This window comes from Pristis pectinata, chromosome 21 (genome assembly GCF_009764475.1).
Source record: "Pristis pectinata isolate sPriPec2 chromosome 21, sPriPec2.1.pri, whole genome shotgun sequence".
Lineage (NCBI taxonomy): Eukaryota > Metazoa > Chordata > Chondrichthyes > Rhinopristiformes > Pristidae > Pristis > Pristis pectinata.
Window position 1 is genome coordinate 23,293,211 of NC_067425.1, and position 25,205 is coordinate 23,318,415.

The 25,205-nt window shown below is 40.3% G+C and overlaps 1 protein-coding gene across 11 annotated transcripts in view; it reads left to right on the forward strand.

Moving 5' to 3' along the window:
• Positions 1-25,205, forward strand: part of auts2a (activator of transcription and developmental regulator AUTS2 a) — a 940,688-nt gene that overhangs the window by 644,396 nt on the left and 271,087 nt on the right. For all 11 annotated transcript variants that reach the window (XM_052035563.1, XM_052035562.1, XM_052035568.1 and 8 more), the window contains one exon: positions 7,458-7,487. In XM_052035563.1, coding sequence (XP_051891523.1) covers positions 7,458-7,487 — 30 coding nt within the window. The remainder of the gene's footprint in view (positions 1-7,457; positions 7,488-25,205) is intronic.

Consider the following 25,205-nt stretch of genomic DNA (forward strand, 5'->3'; position numbering starts at 1 on the left):
GGATGTTTCCATGTAGAAGCTTGCAGAAACTATTTGTTTTTTTTTGACAAAGCTGCTGTAAGAGGTGCTGCTTTGCACAATATAATTTCCTTCATAAATAAAGTACCTTTGTCAGTTTAAGTTAGTGGGTATTGCACAGTGTTTCAGAGAATGAATGAGAGAAGGTAACGAATCAGCTGAGATACCCACTGCGATCAGCAGGCAAGAAGGCACCTTAATGAGTGAAAAGATGGAGGAAAGCTGACAAAATTGGCCAAAAAAATAATAGTTGAACAGTGAACTAAAGATAATCTGATGATAAGACCGTGCACAATGTATAAAAACATTTTCTGTATATTTGTTCTTTCAGTGCTTTTTGGACTTTAATCTCCACCAAGGTTTTACTATTCCAAAATATCAATGGTTCTATCTACTGATTTCTCAAAATTAATAATGTGTGTATGATCTCAATATATCTTAATTTCCTTAAGAACGTAGATCTTGACACAACTGGAAAAGACCCCTTTCTCCATTCTTGCTGAACACAAATCACAAATTAAGATGGGCACGTGGAGGTTCAGGTCAGCAGCTAGAGTGATTTGACAATGACATATTTTCATACTATTCCTACTTTAGCTTATATTATGAATGGGCTTAATATGGGGGTCAGTCATGACTTCAAAAGAATGACTAAAATTGCAGTCTCATTGTTCTTTGAAATACGTAATAGTGCACTTTAGTTAACACTAAAATAATCACTATAATTGCACCGTAATTATGCCCATAAACATGAGAAATTTTAGCATTAACATTTTTGAGTCTTATTAAGTTAAAGACTCTAAACCGATATTTATTTGACAGTAATGCATTCAAGTGACAGTAAACCAAAAATGTAAGGCCAGCCACGTTCTGTTTTCATGGAGTCACAAGAGATTGCAGATGCTGGAGTCTGGAACAAGAAACAATCTGCTGGAGGAACTCAGTAGTCTGAGCAGCATCTGTGGGGGGAAAGCCCTGTCTGCATTGGCCATTCCAAGTTCCCGGTTACAAGCCATTTTAATTCCCCTTCCCATTCCTGTCTGTCCTCTGCCTCCTCCACTGCCAGGGTGAGACCCAACGCAAACAGGAGGAACAACATCTCGTATTCCGCCTGGGTATTCAACAACCCAATGGAGTGAACATTGACTTTTCCAATTTCAGGTAAACCTTCCCTCCTGTGTTCCATCCTACCCCCTTCTTCCGGACCTCTGGTCCACCCATTTTATCCGCTTTCCTGTACCCTCCTTCCAGCACCCCTGTCACCCATTTTCATCCCCCTCCTGCTTCACCTACTATCCTCACATTTACCCACCAGATTCAGTCTCCTCTCTTCCATCTGGTACCATTTGCCTACCTCACCCCTAATGGCTTCCATTATCACCTTCCTTACTCTTCAGATTACGGTATTGGTAGCCTTTGAGTTCCCACTTATCACCTTCCAGCAGCTGTCTCCACCTTCACCTTGCCCTTCCCCCTCCTGGCTCCACCTGCCTTTTGTTTTTGCCTGCCTCCATCTATCATCTGCCTGCCTCTGTCTCCCAACTCCCCATCCCCTCTCCCCACTCCCCCTCTCCCCCCTCACCCTCTCCCCCCACCCCCCTCACTCTCTCCGCCCTCACTCTCTCCCCCCTCACCCTCTCCCCCCTCACCCTCTCCCCCCTCACCCTCTCCCCCTCCACCCTCTCCCTCTCTTCCCCTGTCCCCCCTCACCCTCTCACTCTCTTCTCCTCCCTTACCTGCCTCCATCTTCCCGTTATCCTTAACCCATCCTCAGTCCACCATTCACCTCTGTCCCCTGTCTCACCCCTCCCACTCTCCTCTATACTATTTTCCCTCTCCACAATTAGATCTGATGTAGGGATTTCACCCTAAATTTCGACAGTTCCTTTCCCCCCACAGATGTTGCTTAACCTGCTGAGTTCCTCCAGCACGTTGTTTGTTGTATTCTGTTTTCATGTACTTTCCACATGACTGCCCCCACTTATTATTTTTTGCAACTTACTTTACCAGCTTTCTCAATCATTGGTAGAACTAAGTTCTCTGAGAGATAAGAGGAGAGGAAAAAAATCTGAGACCAATTCCTCCCTGCACCTTAACTAGGTGTCATAAGCTCCTCATGTCCAAGATAATGCACAAAGCATCAACGTAGTAAATCTTCCTAACACAATATCTGTAAGAACACAGGACTGGAACTTTTGGCAGCCCCTAATTTACTGTAATGTGGCTGTCTAGCTGTACAGCAGCTCTGTCTGTCAAAAATATACCTTCGCTAATATACCAGTCAGGGAAGTGGGCTGAGGAGTAGCAGATAGATTTCAATACAGATAAGTGTTTAGGTGATGCATTTTGGAAAGTCAAACCAGTGTAGGACTTGTACTATGAATGGTAGGGTACTAGGGAGTGTAATGGAACAGAGGGCCTAGAAGTACATGTGCATAGTTCATTGAAAGTGGCGTCACAGGTAGACAATTGTGATGAAAAGGGCATTTAGCACACTGGCCTTCATCAGTCAGGGCATTGAGTATAGGAGTTGGGACATTATGTTGCAGTTGTATTAGTCATTGGTGAGGCCGCACTTGGAGTACTGCGTACGGTTTTGGTCACCCCGTTATAGGAATGACATGGTTAAACTAGAAAGAGTGCAGAAAAGATTTACCAGGACGTTGCCAGGACTAGAGGGCCTGAGTTATAGGGACAGTTTGGCCAGGCTTGGTCTTTATTCCTTGGAACACAAGAAAATGAGGGGTGACCTTATGGAAGTGTTTAAAATTTTGAGAGGCATAGATAAGGGTAGGGAAGTCCAAAACTTAGGGGGCATAGATTTAGGGTGAGAGGGGAAAGATTTAAAAGGGACCTGAAGGGCAACTTTTTCACGCAGAGGGTTGTGAGTAGATGGAATGAGCTGCCAGATGAAGTAGTTGAGGCAGGTTCAATAGTATCATTTAAGAAGCACTTGGATAGGTACATTGAGGAGTGGACCTTTGAGGGATATGGGCCGAACACAGGAAATTGGGACCACCTGTGTAGGCACCATGGTCAGCAAGGACTTGTTGGTCCAAAGGGCCTGTATCCGTGCTGTATTGCTCTTTGACTCTAAAGTTATCTAATCCTTTGCTGCACGGGTAACTATTCCACATATTCACTTCCTTCCCGTGAAAAAATTATAACCTGGTTGTACATGCAGCTTTTTCCCGTCAAAGATTCATTGCTGGTCCTGTGGCTCCACATTGTGTTTTCTATCAACCTTCTCTTGGGTACCTCCTTTACCACCTATAGTACATGCAATATTTCCTTACAGCTAGGTGTCAGACACCAGCTACCAATTTTATATTCTCTCTGAAGTCAGGCTCTCCTCTGTGAAATTGTGCTCAGAACACTACAAAGTGGGAAAGGGCCAATATCTTGTACAAACTAATTGCTATTTCCTCTGTTTTGCATCCTCTAATTTTAGCAACATTCCTGAAAAATGATGCACTTTTGACTCAAGATCCAGTTTTAATGATGATCTGAATGTTTTCCATAAATCTAGCTCACATAGTGTCATCCAAAATGTTGCTTGTACCAATCTTCTTTGCTTTTCTCCCCCTTGTTCATTGATTTTGCTTTTCTTTACAAAGAAATATAGAAAAGTACAACACAGGAACAGGCCCTTCAGCCCACCATGTCTGAGCTGACCAAGATGCCAATATAAATTAATCCCATCTATTAAGTAATATCTCAGAATTCCCAAACTCTGCAAATTGCAACATCTCTACATCTTAACTGCCACTTTAGTACTATTGGTAGACATTGGTATTGAAGCAATAATGACTGTTTATATAGCACATTTACGGAAGCAAATCTATCATGGTGTCCTTCATGAAAGAATTACCAAACAAAGAAAAATCCATTCCAAGTCACAAATGGAGATGTTAGCATAGATGACTATAGGCTAAGTCAAAGAGACGCATTTCAAGCTTGGTCTTAAAAGGGGAAGGAGAGGTAGGGAGGTGGAGTGGCTTTGGGAGGGAATTCCAGAGTTTATGACTTCAGCGGCTGAATAAGTGGTTGTCAAGACTGGAACTGGAAATCAGGGATGTACAAGAAACCAGGATTGGAGAAATGCAGCTATTTTGGAAGGTTAAAAAAATGCTGGAGGGTTAGTGAGCCAGAGAGAGGCAAGAATGTGGAGAGACTTGAAAACAAGGATAAAAAATTAACTATCTATTTGTTGCTTAACAAGTACCTCGTTATTCCACATGTTGCACTATTCATTTATTTTTGTAACTTATCATAATTTTTATGTCTTGCACTGTACTGCTGCCGCAAAACAACAAATTTCACGATGGATATCAGTGATAATAAACCCAGTTCTGATTCTGAGCTGACATAGACTATCCTTCATCCAGATGATTATTCGATGCTGAAAATAAAAAAGGCCTTCTAAATGATTCCTATTGCGCTCAGCTATGCTCAAAAAATTTAAAACATTGATTATTTTAAACACAGAATATATTGGAATAAAGTGGAATTTATTAACAGGAAAAGGTAGTCACTACTTATGATGTGCCAGATGAAATCTCTGCACATTGTTAGGGCTTGAATTTTCAAGTTTTAGCTGATAAGAACGTTTAAAAACATGACTAAAGGCCTAGCAGGAAACGCATTTTTTTTTCCTCATTAGTTGTGCTGGCAGTAAGAGCCATGCAGAATTTAAATGTTTATGCAATTTGCTTTAAGACTGTTGTGCGTGCTTTCAAAGTGTTCAATAACAACTCATGACCAATATTCTTCATGGGATGTTTTGGTCAGTGGTGAAGAAAATTGCAAGGGGAAAAGTATGAACAGAAATGAAACCAGAAAATGAAAAGTATTTGTAATTACATGAAAGTAAATGTTATCTTGTCAAAGCAATAATGAAGCTAATTTGCAATTGTTATTACTATTTATTTCAATTTATTGATGCTTTGTAGAGACAAAAACCTGATGCTTTTCTTGAGTAGTTTTTTTGAGAACTGAATAAACCAGATTCTATCGAACCCTGAGAAAATAATGAAAAAACTCCAAAAATAAAACCTGAAGACTTCAAGCCTGCAGCATTGTTAAGCAGAATCCCTGATCTTACTGATTTAAATATATCCCTCAGAATTATATTTGTAGATTGATGTTCTCAATGAAAAGCCTTCAAGAGGTTTAGCCATACCTTCGCTAATTCAGGATCTTCTGCCTATTTTAGTTTTGGTTTGATATTATTGACCAATGTTAAATATCAAACAATGACACAGGCTATACTTATGCAATAAGATTTGTCCATGCAGTTATATCATGTGAATTACTTGCCTGTAAAAAAAATCATTGTGGCAGAATTATTGTTTACTGATGCATGGGATGTTAGGACAGTTGATGATTTATGGGTTTGCTTGCCTATAAAATCAGGTTTGCTCTTTAATTTTCTTCATTAGAAGGGGAGGACCACTGTATGGTCCATTAAACACTCCTTGCATTTTTGTACTCAGTGGATGGAAGGTAATAGATGGTATGAACATCATGGTTATTGACACTTGGGATATCATATGTCATCATATATTGTGTCAATCCAGTGGGAATAATATGACTCTTGATTACGTTTCCATGTGGTCTCCTTGTATGTGCACCCTCTGTTATGAGCAATGATCTATAATGTATCTTGTGCTGTGTATATCTCCATTAACTCAATAAACAACTTAATTAAAAAGTCAATTGGACTTGCCTCATAAATATGCCACTGTTCTTCCCTGTGTACAGACCTTCCTGCTTCTGGGGATAGATCCTCAACTTGCTCCAATAATTTACATCTGTAATGATTACTTGAAAATGTTAATTTATTACCACAGTTTGTTACTCTAAGCTCAAGCCAAGGTGCAGAATCTAAATTCTCTCTTTGTAGGGACAATTAACTTTTACAAACAATTAAATTAGGTCAGAAGAAATAAGCAAGTGCATCAAGCAAATCTTTCATAGCAGTGATTATATTTGTAGTAAAGTAGCCATAATTACCCTGCTTCAGAAGTCCATATTCTTCCTTCCAACCAAGAAGGAATCATTAGTTGGCATTCTCCCCCAATTTTCAAAGCTGTTATGATAGTTCTTTCAGAGTAAAATGTTTTGCCTTTATTTTCCACTTTACATCATGTGATTTCAGTCAGTGAGAATTTTCAACTTTGTTCTCGGATAAATTGGGAGTTCCATGATCAAAATTTGGAATTTTTTGAGTACCCCATTTGTGAATTTAATCTCTCAAACTCCCACCTTAAACCTCTCCTTCCTCTTTTATGAAGCTCCATAAACTCTACCTTTTGAACCATTGCTTTAATATCTTCTCTTGTCGCTGAACAATAAAACTTTGTTTACTAATATTTCTAAGAAATACCTTGGGACATTTTGCTACATGAAAAGCTCTATATAAAGGGAAGGGGATGTTGTTGTCTGGTGCAGTATTAATTAATGATGATTATAATCAGATATGCTTAGTCCCCACAGCCAAGATTATGTTTGCCCTGTTCTGTAGTTCAAAATCAGTCAAAATTCTACCTATTTGTCCAAATACGTGCAAATTATTTACTTTAGGGTGGATGTAAATCTTGCTTTATTTTCTGGGAACAAAATAAAAAGTGGAGTTAGTCCATTAAAAAGTCCATTAATTTCTTTGGATTTAGGGACTTTTTAAATGCTTAACCCTATCCCTTTTCCTATTCCTCTCTTTTGCGCCCAATCCCACCGCTTTTCTTTGAATATTGGCAAGAATCATTGCATTTAGGCCATTGAAGAGAATCCTGTCTGGGTGACTCAAATGGCAAGGGAGTTCCTCAATTTAGTAACAAAAACTGGAGCAATTCCACCAACATAAGATGTACATTGGCAATTGGTTTGTTTTAAAACAAGGTAATCTAATCTCAAGTTATTTAAAAAAATACAGCTCATGAGTAACACATATTACTTTTGGTCTGTGCTTATGATTGCTCTGAAAATATCTCTGCTGAGTTCTTTATTATTTTGCTTTAATCAATTATATAATGTGTGCTTGAACATACATCTTCTGCTTTAATATGTTTTATGAAAGGAAAATGCACAGTGCTCATCAACTTCACACCTAAAATCACCCAACTGAGGACAAGGGAAATGGCTGATGAAGTTCTGGTCCACCTTGCCCAATAATGTTGCTGAAAGTCATTAGCTTGTGGCAGCTCTAGGATGTGCTTCACTGGCACTTTGGGAACAAGTTAGTTTTAATCACTGTTCTGATTAGCGTTCATTAATATTGGTATATTTGCCACTAACCCGAGTTTGTTTATTTCTTCTGTAAGTTCCAGTGCTCTAGCTGAAGATGGGAGGAAAGAAACCAGCAATGTTGATTAACTCTTTCTTAAAGAAATCCAACCTTACACCTGTTTTCCTAACACTTTTTTTCTTTCTTGTTTCAGTGTGACAGTGAAAGTGACCCAGATGAGAAGGTAAGATTACATTTATTCAGAATCAAACAGCATTAACATTTATGCGAGTATGTTCTTTAGTTTGAGAAGTTGTAAATAAAATCCATTCATATGGAAGAGGGTCATATATGGAAACAAGTCGTGATTTCTTTTCTCTGCGAGTTCTGAGAAGAAAAGTTTCTATCATTTGACTGAAAGAAATTATAGCCACAGATCATCTGCACAATCTTGGGTTCTTGTGCAAATTCAGAGAAAGAAAACATAGCTTTCAGAATTGATTGGTTGTTGTCTGACAGCTTCAATAAAGTGATAGTTGTGCCATTGTCATTGACTGCTGATCTTTGATGGGAATGCAGCAAGATTTCTAGATCACATCCTCCAAAACACATGATTTGCTTGTGATGATGTTCTGCCGGGTTCAGCTTATCGTACCTAGTCCAGTATGAGTGAAGTATTATAGAAATAAAAGAAAAATCACGTTTTGAAAATAAATAAATCAATGATTTGTGGGATTGCAGCCTGGAGTGGTGCTTCAAAAAGTAATCACAATTAATACTTGAAACCAAGCAAGTTGAAAATTGGTTATACTTATCACTTTGCTCGCAATCAATTTGAATTGGAAATGTTTGGGGATTGTAAGATTCTGTTCATTTAATAGTGATAATTGCATCTTGTACAACGCTCTAAATGAGTTTGGGGACTATATGCTGACTTGATGTCACTTCTATTGTGGATGGCTGTAGGCCGAGATACATTGAGATTACTCCACCTTGTCTCCTTCATTAGTGGCTGTGGGAAAAGCAGTGATGACCAGCATGAGTTTGCTTAATGAGAATATCCAATTAAATGAATTCATTCTGTCCTACTGTCACACTGTGGATTTTTTTATGAAATCCACTTGACTTTTCTCAGCCTATTGTTCTCTGTCTGAATACAGTTAATCTCTATTTTGGATATAATGAAATTGCAATATTATGGTAACTGTCTTTCTTTTCTAAAAATTAATCACTTTACTAAATAGCATACACTTAAAGACCTGGATCTGAATTGGACTTATTTTTACCAGTTTAGAGGCAAGCTTGAATCCCCAGTGCTTAAGAAAACTTGTTTGCATCTAATTACAAGAGATGTTCTCTGAAATAAGGGCTCAGCAATGAGAACTTACAGATGTCCCCTGAATGTTTCAATTAATCATAGTGAGTTGGAACCAGATTAGTCTGCAGGATGACAATTCAAAGTGGAGTTTGAGGTGCATGAGAAGCATCTGAACACAAAGGTGCACCCTAAGTTGTTAATTCAGTTTTCATGTGACACAGCATGATCAGAAGCCCGAAAAACATGAGTTAGATTGCATCCAAGGTTCACATAACCTGGGAATTAATGAGTCCCTTAAGTACCAGGTCAGAGTCTCACTGGTAAAATTTTGATCTGAAGTTAAAGCTAATTGCCTCGAGCACTGAAGCATTAATTTTAAGCTTTACCTTATTGTAGAATCGTTCCCCCTTTCTGAGAATGAATTATGTATAATACCATTTTTTGCCTTAGAACTGTAACAGGTGACTAAAATTAATATTTGATCCCTCCCCCAATGGCTCAATTAGTAGGTACTGCTGTGTGTGAAGCCAAGCTATATGCACCACAAACTCTTGGGCTTGCTTCATCATTAGTACTAAGTTACCTGTTCCTTATGGGCCTGGCCATTGAGGAGCTACAGGCAAACTCAGGCCCCAGAGATGAGAGAAAAGAATAATCAGTCTGCATTCCCATTTCTAATTATCTTCTGGTTATACCTGCTGGAAAGTGAAGATTTTGGCCTGAATCTTCCAGCCTGTTGTCCAACATCGTCATCTGTGTTCTCGCCAGGTCCTGATGTAGAAGGCCTATCTCAAACTCCCAGAGGTGTATTTGAATGGTGGTCGGATCAGTGGACTTAGGAAGCCCCACCCCTCAAATGCCACTGAAAACTTCTGCAGCTGGCAAAGCCACACTCCATCTTTGTTGGCTGTGAGAGCATTAAATAATTTTTATATGTCATTAACATTCAGAAGAATTTTTTTTAAATTACAAATAATATTCAAACATTTAAAATTATTTCAACTAAAAATTATAAATAAAATAACAAAAATGCCAAAAAAACGTAAATAGTTAAAAGCACCAAAATTACACAGTGTAAAGGGGGAACTTGGTTTCTCCTTTGCTTTTTAAGCCTCCAACCCCAGTTGAAATCATTGTGGTCTCATATCAGATGCCAAGTAGAACCTGGCACAAAATCCATTGGTGATTTTCCAGCATAGAAGTTGGCACAAAATCCAACTCCAACATGTGGAGTTCAGGACGTGAGCTGACAGAGTTGGTGTTATGAATTTATCAGTAAATTTTGGATTTCAGCATTTGACAATGCGTGCAGTGGACATCCGGGACTCGATTCTGCTTAAAGGACCAAATGCCCATGGTTTGCTTTTGAACCAATGGCATTTATCTGTAAGTCTACCAGGCCATCGACGATTCTCGTTTTGATGACGCCAATAGCTGACCAGCTTGCTGCAGGCACTCTTTTAGTTTACACGTAAGAAGTCACTGGATGAGATAACAAGCATGCACAGTGTCTGTGGGACGATGCCCAAGCCTCACTTGGGGTTTTAGCAGGGAAAAGAACTACATCATCAAGCAGAATCAAGAGCTTAACGTTTATCTTGGAGTCATGGCATCATAGAGTCAGAGGGCACAGAATAGGCTATTTGGCCCATCACGTCCATGTCAACTGTTGCCCCCATCTATATTAGTCCCATTTACCTGCATTGGTTCTCTACCGTTCTCTTTTGAACTGCAGTTCATCACATCTGTCCACGTTAGCAACAGACCCTTTGTCCAAACTACACATTAATTCTTATATATCAGACAGCATCCTCTTACCTATAGCATATCCACGAGTGAGGAATAGGTTGAAAGGATTTTTAGTGTTGTGCTTTTGTGAGTTGGTTCAATATGTTGACACAAATGTTCATTCAATAATAGTTTTGATTGGAATCTTTCACATGAAATTTGACATGTTAAGGAATGTCTGGGACGTTGTGTCAAGGAATCTCTGGAATGCAAAACTTGCTGTGGAAACTCTGTGGGAGGCAATGTTACTGATCAGCAATCGATGAAATATGGCTTGGAGTATTCAGGATAGGAGGTGGGCTTACAGTAGGGTGCAATATACTGAACATGAGTGTTTCAGCATGGACTGACCAAGAATGTTTGATATATGGAATGGACTGACCATGTACTGGATACCATGTAGACTACCCAGGGATTTGTGGGATGCAGCATCGTCTCCCAGCCGTGTAAAGGATACAATGTGCAGTCAGTAGGAATGTGCAGAACACATCAGAGACTGCTAGGAATCTGCTCTTAAAGGATGAGCTGGTGAAAAAAAAGTAAGCACCATCCAGCAAGGAAAGTGAATGCAGGAGGATTGAAAAAATAATTCCTGGAATGCATGAGGCAGCCAGAAATCTGTTAAATTTAGCAAGGACTGAACAGAAAAACAGAGAATGCAGCAGTGGAAGCAAGTTGTCTGTAAAATGTGCCAGGATTTATTGGAGACACTAATTAATTCGTTGGCACAAGTGTTGATAATATTGAATGGTGTAGATGTTTGAACTTATGCTTCCGGCACCGAACGTCATTTACCACAACACATAAGGGAAATATGGTCATGAAAGTTCAGTGCAGACAGTTGGTTTGCCTCCAGGATTTTTCAGGAGTATCCAGGAATTTTAGATTAATCTCCTTGGACACTGCTACAAGCAACCCAGGAGAAACGTCAGAGAAACATTCAGAACATTTGTATATTTCTGTATTATTTTTGTGCTCTTTGGTGTACTTGTAAATATGTTGCAGATGGGTGAATGGGAATTGACTCATTTATGTGGAGGGTGGGTGGGGAGAGGAGGAGGTTTAAGTGATTAAATCCGCAGCCGTTCATCCATTCAAAGTTGGCAACCTTGCATCAACTTTACTTCAATAGGTGGAAATTCCAGCATGGCCCACCAACACCAACAGTGTGAATTTATAAAATCTCTCCTCTAGGATCAGCTGACAGCTGGTTTTATAGTCTAACAAATGAGAAACTAAATCCTGTCAAACTATGGCTGGAGATATGCCAACCATCCACATTTCATGTGGACAGTCAGTCAGCACCAGTCAGTGCTTGTTGACAACATGCAGCACAATGATCTACAGGATCCAACATCTATCGTTGCCTTGAGGTGCAACTTAAAAGTTCCAGACTGCTCTGTTGTGGACATACACAACCATATAACTTAATTCCTACATGAGTTACAGCCTTTTGTTCTCCCTCCCCCTCCCCCATCCCCCCTCTCTCTCTATCCCCCCTCTCTCTATCCCCCCTTTTGTTCTCCCTCCCCCCCTCATCCCCCTCTCTCTCTCCACCCCTCTCTCTTTCCACCCTCTCTCTCTCCATGCCCCCCTCTCTCCATGCTCCCCACCTCTCTCTCTCTCTCCCCACCCACCCCCCCCTCTCTCTCCACTCCACTCACACTCCCTCCCCCTCACTCTCTTGCCTTTTGGACTTTGTTCTGTTCATTAGGTCTCGTTATTTTCGCTTGGATTTAGATTTGGTAGCTTTTACTGAGGGATATGGGCTTGGAATCCAAAGGGAAACCTGGACAATGAGGATTGTGATGGAGAGACCAAAGCAACAGGTAATGTTGGGATCTGATCAAGAACATTTATCATTGAGCCAGAAGCAATGGCCTATTGTTCTTGAATCACTATTTTGCCCTCAAGTGTTCTCTTGATATTTGGGAAAGTAAAGAGACGTTGGTAAAAGGGAAGGAGATACATCAAGCTGAAAAGAAAACTATTTTCTTTATTTGTGAATTCTGAGAAAAGTGTTAGAGAGCTGTATACACCAAACATAATTACAGTCAGTATTTCAAACTTGATCCCACTTGCCTACATCAGCAAATGAAGATCCCTGAAGAGTCAACTTACTTACATTCCAGTGAGGTTAACTATGATCTGCTTTGATTGGTCCTGATCCTGATGCTCCCTTGCCTCAATCTGCTCCACATATCACTTCTGCTTTGTACTGAGGTGGACGACTTGCGTATTTGTTCAGGAGCAACACCCTGTCTATCATCAACACCCCTTCTGCCCAGTGTACTGCAGAAATTACTCCCAGATGCACAGCAGCAGCAGATAGGAGTCAATAGAGGAAATCAGTAAAAGTTAACGGCGTGAGCTGGGAGCAAAAGGAAGCAGAATCATGAGTAACATGAATTTAGATACTGAGTGGGAAGTGTGCCAGCCTGAACAGGATGGAAAAAAATGTTTTCGAGAGGTGAGATGTCAGCGTCACAAAAATAAGAAAACAACACAACAGCCATCAGGCTATGTCAACATAATGATCAGTGAGTCTTGTCAACAACAGCCAGGAGACCTTGTCAATACAGTGACCAATAGACATTGCCAACACAATGATTAGTGGGCATTGTCAATAATAACCAATGAGCATTGTCAACACAAGTGACCACTGGGCATTGTCAATGATGACCAACAGACATGGTCAGCACAATACTTAGTGGGCATTGTCAATGGAGTGATTAATGGGCATTGTCAATAAGACCAGCTTCGAAGGGTTTTTTATGATGACGAAACATGGAACATCCCAGAGCCTGAGGTAATGAATCTGACTTGAAGGCATATTGAAGGCCCCCTGTATAGGCCACCTAAATCCTTGGCAGAAGTGTGGCCCTAACTTCTCATTCATTATATAATTGGAACAGTTAAATTGATCTATCTTGCCTTGTTTTTCTCTACAATTGCTCGCACATGCTACACTGACAAAACTGCTGCATCGGTGCCTTTCTGGTGCCTTAAGCTTAGACAGACATGTCATTTAAATAAGTTAGTAATGATGTAAATGTTGCATTTGTAGCATTTGTTGCATTTTGGAATAGTAAACCAACGTTATTCTAAATTTAAAACTCTAAGCACAGAATGTTGGAATCAGGGAGTAATTTCTACTGTAAGCACAGAACCCTAGGGAATTGTGTTTCTTAATGCTTTGCAGCAATTTCAATTTGCAAAGTTCTTTACCTCACCCATAACTTTGCTGCAAAATAATAAATTTGGACAGAAGCAAGAATACCTTAACTGAAAGACTGTTTCCTGCCCACACTTCTTGATCTAGAAGGCAGTTGGAGGGACCAGAGAGATAGTTAAAAAAAAGGGATGGCCACTGAGTGATAAAGACGGTGTGGAGGTAATGGAGTGATGGTGGTAGGTGTCATTGAAACATATCCCATAATGGGGAGGTGGTGATAATGAAGCAACAGTATTGTAGTGGAAAGGTGAAGTTGTCATGGGAATGGAGCAATGAAGAGGTAATGTGTTAAGTGTTGATATGGTTGTAAAGAACAATGCTGTTGTGGTGACAATGGAGTTGTGATGTGCAGTGGTTATGAAGCTGTGGTGGGAGCGGATGTTCATGGAACTAGGGTGGTGCTGGAACAATTATTGGTGTGTCAGTGAAGTGGGAAGATTCTGGTGGTTACAATCTGTAATTTGAATGGTGTTGGTGCTCTGATGGTACAGAACAACATTGCAACTGAATATTTCTTCTGTTACTGTTTTATTCCATTCAACAACCTCAATCCTCATTCTTTGCACACAATCATAGACAAAGGGACTGTTCAGCCTCCTGTTTCTGTGGTAGCTTCAACTAGAGCAATCCACTTTAACCTTCTTTCCCTGCACTCTCCCACATGTTGTATTTCCTTTTTGAATATATTATCTGAGTCCTTCTGAAATGTTCCAATGGCCACCTCCAGTAAAGCATTTATTTGAAATATGTGAAAACAATATCTCTCATTGCTTTTGCCTAGTGAAACTTCTTTCCCCTTGCAGCCAATTCACTAGACAATAGAAACAATCTGTCAATATTTATGTTCTCAGAACAGTTGAAAGTTTTGAAAATCTTGAGTAGATTCCCCCTGAACTTTCTCTTTCCCAACAACCTATGCAAGGCCACTGCAGCGGCAGTGGAGACCACGGCAGTCACTGCTGAACGATGTCATGTTGGTGGGTATTATGATCTGTTCCTATTCACATCGGACACTTCTTGTTAGGCCTGTCACAGCATGACATAATGGGTTGGTTCAAAGTCATGTCTTCATTGAAGTGGGACAGTAGGGAAACTGGGAGACAACGAGATGACGATTACAAAGATTTTCCACATCTGCTGCTGCATGTTTTTGGTTGCAGATGGCAGATGTAATACTAAGAGTATACAAAGAACGTTTTTGTTGTCACGATGCAGACTCAGTTGGACCCACAGTGATGGCCTTTTTGCAGCGAGGTGGGTGAGTTGGCCAAGTAGTCCTTTCGTACAGACCTTAAAGAAGGACTAGTGTGAATAAAAGCTAAAAATGCTGGAAAAACTCAGCAGGTCAGGCAGCATCTCTGGGAAAGAGAAACAGTTGGTGTTTCAAGTTGAAGACTTCTCATCAGAACTGTCTGATGAAGGTTCTTTGACCTGAAATATTAACTGTTTCTCTTTCCACAAATGCTGACTGACCTGCTGAGTTTTCCCAGCATTTTCTGGTTTTATTTCAGATTTCCAACCTCTATAGTTTTTTTTTATCTTCAAGGACTAGGGCTTCTCACTACTGCAGCTTTCTCGGTATCTTTCTTTGGTTCTCTACAGATCTGTGTCTGGAGCTCCTGACATCAGCAAAAAGGCATTGAAAAGACACAAACATTTTTTTGACAAATTGAGTGTTGGCAGAGAGAGAAAGTCTTTAAAACAAACCACATAACTTTGAGTTCTGCAGCAGAAGAAAACTGCTTTGTATGGTTCCACAAAAAGCTTAGTGGTATATATCTGAGAGAATGTTGCGCCTCCTTCAATGGCTGACACTTCATTGCAACACTTGAAGTCTTCTGTAGGGCTCAGTTACCCACTTTCAATCACGCTGCCAGGATAGAACAGGCTGTTGGTGCTCATCCCAACCGGGTGACCTAGGTGGGGCCATCAGCAGTATTCAAGGGCAAATCTGTCATTGTATGCAATCCTTCAGAATGGGTGCAATCTGAGATTTAAGTACATTTTCAAAAGAGGCCTGTGATTTATTTTAAATAAATAACAAGTGGCAGGAAAAAATAAGTTAATCCAATGTAAGATTTTCTGAGTTGTGAACACAGTGATAAATTAAAGCAGAAAGCATTTTCCTAGTGCTGTTCATGTTGCATTAAACTTACTGAGGTCCTCAAATGAAGCAGCAGATTGACCCCGGAAGGTCAGAGGAGAAACTGTCAATACAAGTACGGTTTGCTGGGGGGTATTGCTGCCGCTTCTGTGTCTTGTGAGACACCTATTACATTTGTAATTTCACAACAAAGCAACTGACTTTCTCTCTCCCAATTTTCTTTCTGCCTCCTCTATTGCTTCTCATCAAAATAGGGAGTGGTTCCAAAGGATTCACCACCCACCCCTCATGCCTCACCCATGTAGTCACTTGTGATTTGAACAGTTGGTGTTAACTGACAATGGCACTGCTGGAGGCTTCAACAGTTGACTAGCTTACTGGTTCTGGTCTCATCTGATGTACATATGTGAGGATGTTCACACAAGCGCACACTTTCCAGCTATAGTCTGATGTAATTGTTTCGACTGGGAAACCCAGGCTATTTTTCTTTTCATTTCCCATAATTGTTTCAGAGCTGAATTTAACTTGATGCAGGTTGTGGATCAACCCCAGTTTCCCCTTGATATTCATACATCAGGAATTTTCTAAACAGATTATTTATAGAACTGCTGAAAAAACAATGCCTGAATAGTCTGTCCTCTGATTACCATCTGCCCTTTAAAAATTTCTCTGTAAATAGTAATTGTCCCTTGCAAAACAAGTCAAAGAGATGGGAATGTGGAGCTGACTGGCACATGGAGTGGTTGAAGAAGATTAATACATATAAGATGCTCACTTGTGAGATTTTGGAGAATTTGGGAGCAAGGTGAGGTGAAGTTTAAACTGTGGCTCAGTCTGTTTCGGAAGAATGGCTTTATCTCCATGTTCTGCATTGCAGATGCTTATGCTCAAAATAAGGATAATCTGGCAGTAGATCCAGTAGTATTTATGGTTAAGTGTAGTGCATATACCTTTAAGAAGTGAGTGTGCCACTTGATATGCCTTTGGTACATTGTTGTGTTCAACAGTGCTGGGCAGTTCAAAATGGCTGCCTTCAATGAAGGACATTCTGTTGTTAGCTGCTGTCTGGTGTGAGTGATAGTTCTTGTAGCAACACCCAAGAAACCCACAGGCAACACTCTAAGGAACTTGATTTATACAAGTAAAAGTTAAGATGCAGTAGTGGAAAGGTTGGTTGGGTTTCTGAAGGTTTGAGAGTAAGTGAACCAAAGTATCAAGGAAAGCAATGATTAAGCTGGTTAAACCGAACTGCAGCCACTTTACCTCGGAAGAGCGTCCAACAAAAATACATTTTGGTAAAAGCTTGGATGTCAGCCTCAAAAAAAATTGCCTTTAATAAATTGCCCAGATTTACTGCTGCCATGTGTGTTCTCAACATTTAGCAATGGGATTTAATGGGATGGAGCTTTACTGTTGCACAAAGATTTCTAAATTAAACTTGACAATCACAGGAATTGACTGTGCTGCTGCGTCTGAGGGATGCAGATTTAATGGTCCATTATCGAAGTGCTGTTCATATTTAAAGTGTAAAGGGACTCCAAGGCCCATAAACGCAGTCAAATGCAGAATTTTAGACTGTCAACAGGACCATATATTGTGTGGATCTACCACAGGGGACGCACAGGCAATCTTTGTGATGGGAACATTTTGTACTTCAAGGCACATTTTTTGTAACTTAAGGAGTCTGAACAGCTGTGCACCATAAATAAAGATGAATAATTAGAATTAATAATCAGTTACACATTTTGTGTTGGTTGTAGGGGTGGTTGGGGGCTTGGGCTAGTGTTAACCAGATTGTTTGTTCAGCTGTCATTTTAGGCTGTAATCTGCAAATATATGTGACATCAAGTACTTTGCAAATCCCAAATGATTCCTACTTTATCTTCAGAGAGTAATGGGAATTTCAAATGTAACAGAATATACACCAAGATTGGCATTGAGCACATATCTGACCCAATTCATTATTCTCATCTGACCATGTAAGTCTAATGCATTAGGGCAATAGACCAGAGCAAAATCCCGCCAATTCCTGTCAAAATAATTCCAGGAATGTTCTCCAAAATTCTACTTGTGAAATAATGGCCTCCACTATTGAAAATTGTTACTTTTACGTTGTTGAAATGAAGCTCTCCCTGGATAATACTAGCCACCACCAGTTGACTTCAGGATGTGGGGAGAAGTATTATCCAGGGTTTTGGCTCCTGAGTACTGACTATTTCCATTCACCTGAATGTGCAGACAGCACAGGTTTTGCACTCAGTTCCGTTATTGTCAAGTGATCCATCCAAAGCCACTGTTCAGTAGTTTGCATGAAGAATGGCCTCTTCAGTAAAACTCTGGAAGGTTATTTTTCTCAGAAGAAACATGTCACTGGAATACCTGTAACACAAAGGCAGAACATTGAGCTAGAAAGGGAGAAATGATGCTTATTCCCAGAGCATACCTACTCATCACTCTGTTTCATATTACAGGATTAGGCTGTCAAAAACCTGATAATAAGTCCTGGAAAACAAGTCGATAATTTTCAAAAGTCATAAGTCTGCTTCAATTGGCTCTCTACTCTATTAGACAATGAGCAGACTTGCCCCGTTCTCAGTAGGCCACTGGACAATTGATGCTTCTTCTCTGTGAGGTCAGTTGCCATCTAAGATCTCATAATTACTTCTCACTACAGACTCGAAGGACGCACACATGCTTAGAAAAACTTTGTAATTGCCATCAGAGTTCCAAAGTACAAAGCAATCTAGCCAACACAAGACGATGAGGGAATTTTACAGTCTCCTTCTCAACAGCACTGGGGAAGAGTTCAGAATTAGCCACAATGAGAGAGTTCTAATCTTTCTCAGGAACAGCAAGCATCTAGGAAGGCAAATTGAATATTGGTCTTTAGTATGAAAGAATTTAAATACAGGAATAAAGCGTTTTTACTACAATTATTCGGAGCCTTGATGACTCTCTTTACCTAAAAAAATATACTTGCCATTCAGGGAGTGCAATGAAGATTAAGCAGACAAGTTCTGGCGATGGTGGGGGTGTGTAGGACAGGTTGAGCAGACCAGGTCTATAATCTCTGCAGTTCAGGATATCATAATGAAACTGACAAAGTTTTTGCAAGGTTTAACAGACCGGATGCAGAGAAGATGTTTCACCAACTGAGCAGTTTAGAACCACATATGACAGAGGCAGAATAAGGGGTAGGTCTTTTAGGACTGAGATGAGTAGTTATTTCTTCAGGCAGAAAGTGACGAATCTTTGGAATTCATTAATGGTGGACTGTGGAGGCTCAGTCAATGAGTTCATTTAAAACAAAGATTGATAGGTTTAGAGTATTAAGAGAATCCGGGGAGATGGGATTAATGCAGGAAAATGATGTTGAGGTAGAAGTTCAGCTATGATCTTGATGAATGGCAAAGCAGGCTTGAAAGGCTTACGTGTGCTCTGTTTGCCTTATGACCTTATGTAATTATGTAAAGCACAGCATCCACTACAAACAACATTATTGCACTTTTGTTTTTTTACCATGCGCCCTTCCACTGCATTGATTGACCAGACATCAGATACATCAAGTGCATACAAAATTGACAGTACCATAGGTGATCACTTCCCTCCACATGCACACTGGCACTGTTTGGATTGTACATTATAAACCGAGTTGGATCGAAGCTTTTAATGGTGGATTTATCCTTGTTTAAGGTGGATGACAATAGCTAGTCCCTGAAGGGGAAAAATATTCTCGCTACCCAGTCATATATTTTTGACTCTGTGAACCTGTTGTGAAGAATACTTGGTGCTCTGACTACATACCAGAGTGAAATCTAAGATGAAATGTGGTTATGTGGGTCTGCAGTGCTTCCTTTGGACTTTATCAGCATTTCAAAAGTTTCCCTTAATTATTCAAGCATACGTGGCTTGATATGAAGACAAATGGTGCTTGTTTGATATTCTTGAAGTCAGGAAATGAAGAAAGTGCTCTCCTGAGGAATGGCATTCTGCTTCATTTAGATGATAGACGTACGCATGTTTCCCAGATAAGAACAGTTGCTTGGCTCTCATTTTCATCCTTAAAGAACAGTCATGTCTGTCGGCTTGTTGACATGTGCATTATCCTTGTCATTTTGAACAAAGTGACCTGTGGGAATGGGTACTCAGGTGAGACATGTTAATGGGCTGTTGGATGACAGGTAAAGTACATGCTATTAGACCAGGATGTTTATTAGTTTTCTTTTGGCTTACATGAAGGAGCTTCTGCCATTACAGAGTCCTCTGTGTGTGTGTGTGTGTGTGTGTGTGTGTGTGTGTGTGTGTGTGTGTGTGTGTGTGTGTGTGTGTGACATTTCATTCTTTCTGTATTGTTGCTGTACAGTACTGTCTGTTTTTGATTTCTGAATGTTCATAGAACTAAACTTTGAGTTACTAAAGATGATGTCTTTCCTCTCTGTTGGCATGAGATTTGGGATCTTTAATTCCATTTAATCTTCAAAATTCCCCATGGAATTTACAGCTGGCGTTCCCAAGGAAGTATGCACAGTTCTCATCTTGATTTTGATTAAAATAAGGTCCCGAGGACACAGAATTAAAGTGAAGGGCACAAGATACTGGTGGGGGAGGGAAGATGGGGGGGCTGTGAGGGCTGAACGGAGAGCTATTTTATTTAGAGAGTGGTGATGGTCTGGAAGTCACTATCTGTTAAGAGTTAATCGAGGCTTTTAGAAAAATTGAATAGACACAAGGGAAAATAATTCAGAAGGCTCGAGGGAAAGAGTAAGGGAATGAAACATAAGAAGTAAGGAGCAGGAATAGACCCTTTAGCCCGACGAGCTTGCTCCACTGAATAAGATCATGCCCAATCTGATCTTGAACTCTACTCCATTTGCCTGCCTGTTCTTTCTAATTCTCAAATCCCTTACAATCCAAGATTGGGTCCATCACCGTCTTGAATATATTCAATGATTCAGCCTCTGCTGCTCTCTAGGGTGAAGAATGCCAAAGATTTACAACTCTCTGAGTGAAGAAATTCCTCCTCAACTCTCTGAAATGGATGAACCCTTTTCCCTTGTTCTGAAATACAACATGTCCTTATTAATGTTCTAGTTAATGCTCCCTACTTCTAAATTCACCCACAAGAGAGAACACCCTCTCAGCATTTGTCAAGCCCTCTTAGAATCTCGTCAGTTTTAATGAGGTCACTCTCCACAAGTAGCTGACGTGGACCCAATGTGTCAAATGGCCTCCTGCACTGCAGTGATTCTGTAAGCATGCTGGTTGTGCATGATAAATCCTTCAGATATGATATCCATATCCTCAGTCTTGTGCGTGGTCAAAACAAAACCTGAATCACATTGGGAAAGGAACAGTGCAAGCAGTTGCTCTTGTTTGACCTCCAGGTGAACATACTAGCATCTGAAGTAGGAGCAGGAGTAGCCCCTAGGACCTGCTCCACCTTGAATAAGATCACGGCTGATCTGATTGTAATTCCACCCTGTAACAGTATCCACCCAAGGGATGTCCATTCCTTTGCTTATCAAATACCAAATCACCCTGCCTTAAAAATATTCAAGGACTTTGCTTTTATTGCCCTTTGAGGAAGATAGTTCCAAGGACTAGCAATCTCTTGAGAAAAAGTTTCATCTCACCTCTGTCTTAAATGGATGATTATTTGGTTTTAAACAGTGATCCCTAGTTCTTTATTTCTCCTGCAAGAAGGTACATCCTCTCCACTCTGTCAAGAGCCCAGGATCTTATATGTTTCAGTCAAGTCCTTTTTCACTGTTCTAATCTCCATTGGATACAAGCCCAGCCTGTCTAAACATTTTTGTGAGGACAATTCACCTATTCCAGGTATCAGTCAAGTAAGCCTTCTCTGAACTGGTTACAAAGCATTACCATTCTTCCTGAAAGGAATAAATGATAGCGTTCTCTTAGCTTTCCTAATCACTTGCTGTACCTGCTTACTAGCCCTGTGTATTTCATTAACTAGGACGTCTAGATTCCTCTGCATCTCAGAAGTCTACAATCTTTCACCATTTAGATAATTTGCTTCATTTTTTTTACTTTTCCTTCCAAAACAGTCAAATGCACATTTTCCCATGTCATGCAACACTTGGCAACTCACTTAACCTATCTATATTCCTTTACCAACCTCCTTATGGCCTCTTTACCTCTATCTTGGGTGCTTGATGGTCAGTGTGGCCTTGCCATATGACTCTAGGAAATCAATCCTCCCTATCTCTGTATCATCAGCAAATTTTGCAACCATTCCTTCATGCAAGTCCTCAACATAAATTACAAAAATCTGATGCTCCACCATTAATCTCAGTGGCACACCACTCATTACTTCCTGCCAACCAGAAAAAGATCAATTTATCATGAACAGAATTAGTTTTCTTTCACTTTCTTTTGGCAGGGTTGGATTCTACCAACCCAGTGAGCTGTGTATCTTGTTTGTTTGCATCTGTGTCCCTAGTTAGGTAAGAAGAGGTAAGATACTTAATGGGGTCTCTGAGCCAACCCCCACACTCATCCCCACTCCAACCCCACCACCACACTAACCATTTGGAGCCACTCAGCTCCCAACATTCTTGAAATCTTGTTTTTGCAACCATCCCATGAGCAATCAGGCTGTGAATGGCACCCCAGCTCTGCTCTGATGGACTTTGACGGCTCAAGTGCACTGCTTTTAAATCTCTCTCATTTTTTAAAAAAGTGAAGATTGATTTAAGTGATTTGAATTTTTAAAAATTGAATATTAGAAGGAATACTTCATTAGAAATATGTAAAACTACTGCCAATTAATTTAAAAAAAGGTAAATATGTAATGAAACTTTAAAAGAATAAACAAAATCCTCAGATAAACTTACCTGCTTAATGAGAGTCAGTGACCCCTTTCACAAGAACGGGGCCCCATTGGAGCCAGCTGGGGTAAAGCTGAGAGACTTGGTAAACTCCATGTGATTTATTGAGCTACTTCATTAGCTTTTCCATACTCAGACAATGAAGATCGTACACAGTGCCCTCCTCCAAATGTGTCAATTTATTCATGAAGCAGAACCTGATCTCCTGAATTTTGTGCCCTTTAACTAGAAAAGTAACCTTAAGGTGGTGCAAGTAGATCGAGAAATTTCATAACATCAGTTGCAGGTCCAGGATTCTGTGGGTTGGCAGGAAACCACAAGTACTTCTCAGATGCTTGCAGCTCTCCATGCATGAAAGGAGGCTCAGCCTTCATAGTGTCTGGCAGCCACACTCAGAGGAATCTCCTTTTCTTCTCTGAACACGAAGGCTAAGATCTTTGAAGTAGTCTTGCTTCACAGATTGTTGTAGAAAAGACTGATGGTAAAGCCTCAGAACGATGAAGATAAAAGATAGGATGAGAAGCAGGTTCACTTCATAGTTCAATGAGATCTTAGTTGATTTACCTTCCTTGATTCACTTAGTATCTGAAATTCTATCAATCTGAGTCTTGGATATAGATGAAGATTACTCACTGGGATTGAGAATTCCAAAGATTTACAATCCTTTGAATGAACTGCCCTGGGTATAAATAGCCAACCTTTTACAATAAACCTGTGTCAATTTGTTTTACGTTCCTCAGCCAAGGGAAATATCTTCCAAGTATTTACCATACCAGCTTCATTGATAATTTTCCATTTGAGTGAGATCACCTCTGAGACTTCTAATCTCCAGGGATTATACATGTATTCCCTTCTCAATTTCTCCTCAGAAGACAATACCTTCATCCAAGAGATTGCTCAGAGTAAACCTTTGTTACACTTTCTCTGACGTGTGTATTGTTCCTTAGGAAGGAAGACCAAAAAGTTATAAGACTTCACCACTTCTTTGGAAAATAAGACCTGATTGTCTTATTTTCCAAAGAAGTGGTGAAGTCTTATAACTTCCTAAACTGACAAAATAGGGAACTTTCAGGCACTTTATCACCATTAGTTTCCCAGTGACTTGACAAAGGTATCACCAGGCTCAATCAATTTCATGAAGATAGCCAGAACCTGCTTTACTAATGGTTGACCTGACCAATTCTGTTAAACAAGGCGCTCAGACATACTTCAAAATCTCTAATGATATGCTCCACCCCACCACTTGCACCACCACATCCTCCCGGTACTGTATATACAATCATAAGGGTAGAAATAAACCATCAAGCCCCTTGAGCCAGCTCCACCATTCATTAAGATCCTGGTTGATCTGATCTCTGCCTCGGCTCCACTTTCCTTCTTATTTTTCATTATGCTTGACTCCCTTATGGATCAAAAATCTGTCTATCTTGGTCTTGAATGACTCCGCCTCTACAGTTTCTGGGTAGAGGATTCCCAAGATGCATGACCCTCCAAGGAAGGGAGTTCCTCATTTCCATATTTAATAGGCAATCCTTACTCTAAAATGTTAGCCCTTAAATTTAATTCAGCAGCATGGGGAAACATCCTCTCAGCATCTGCCCTTCAAGCACCTCAGAATTTCTGCATGTTTCAAGTAGATCATCTCTCATTGTTCAAGACCTGAGTGACTACTGGCTCAACCTGCTCAGCCTTTCCACATGTCAGCCTTCATCCAAGCTTTCAACCCAGTGAACCTCTGCAGTGAACCTTGAACAAGGAGACTGAAACTGTATGCAGTAAACCAGGTGCTGCCTCTCAAGTTCCAGTCCAGTTGTAGTAAAATGACTACATTTATACCACACCACCTTTGCAATAAAGTACAACATTCCATTGGTTTTCGTAATTAATTGTGATGTTGGCATGTTATCTTCTTGTGTTTCATCTAAGTTGATGTCCAAAATCCCTCTTCACAGCAGCATTCTGGATTGTCCATCTATTCAAAGCACATTCTGCTTTTCTACTTTAACAAAGGGGAGAATCTTATGTATCCCCACATAACACTCCAACTGCCAAATTTTTGCCTGCTTGCTTGGCCTATCTGTATTTCATTCTAGGTTATGTGTGTCCCCTTTACAACTTGCTTTTGGACCTCAGTTTTAACTACTTAAATTGGCAAATTTGGTTCCTTAATCCAAGTCATTAATATCGACTGTAAGTAGTTGAAACTCAGCATTGATCCCTGTGGTATCCCACTAAATATCGCATCCCAACTTGAAAATGGCCCAGTTCTTCCCAACACTCATGTATTCCTTATACACTCATGACCATGTGGCCAGATTCTGCTCTAATTCCATCTACAAGTTTGCAGACGATACCACCGTTGTAGGCTGTATCTCAAACAGCGATAAGTCGGCATACAGGAAGGAGATAGAGAGCTTAGTGGAATGGTGTCATGACAACAACCTTGCCCTCAAGTCAACAAAACAAAAGAGCTGGTCATTGACTTCAGGAAAGAGGGCAGTGTACATGCACCTGTCTACATCAATGGCACTGAGGTCGAGAGGGTTGAGAGCTTCAGGTTCCTGGGAGTGAGCATCACCAGCAGCCTGTCCTGGTCAAATCACATAGAAGCCATGGTCAAGAAAGCTCACCAGCGCCTCTACTTCCTCAGGAGGCTAAAGAAATTT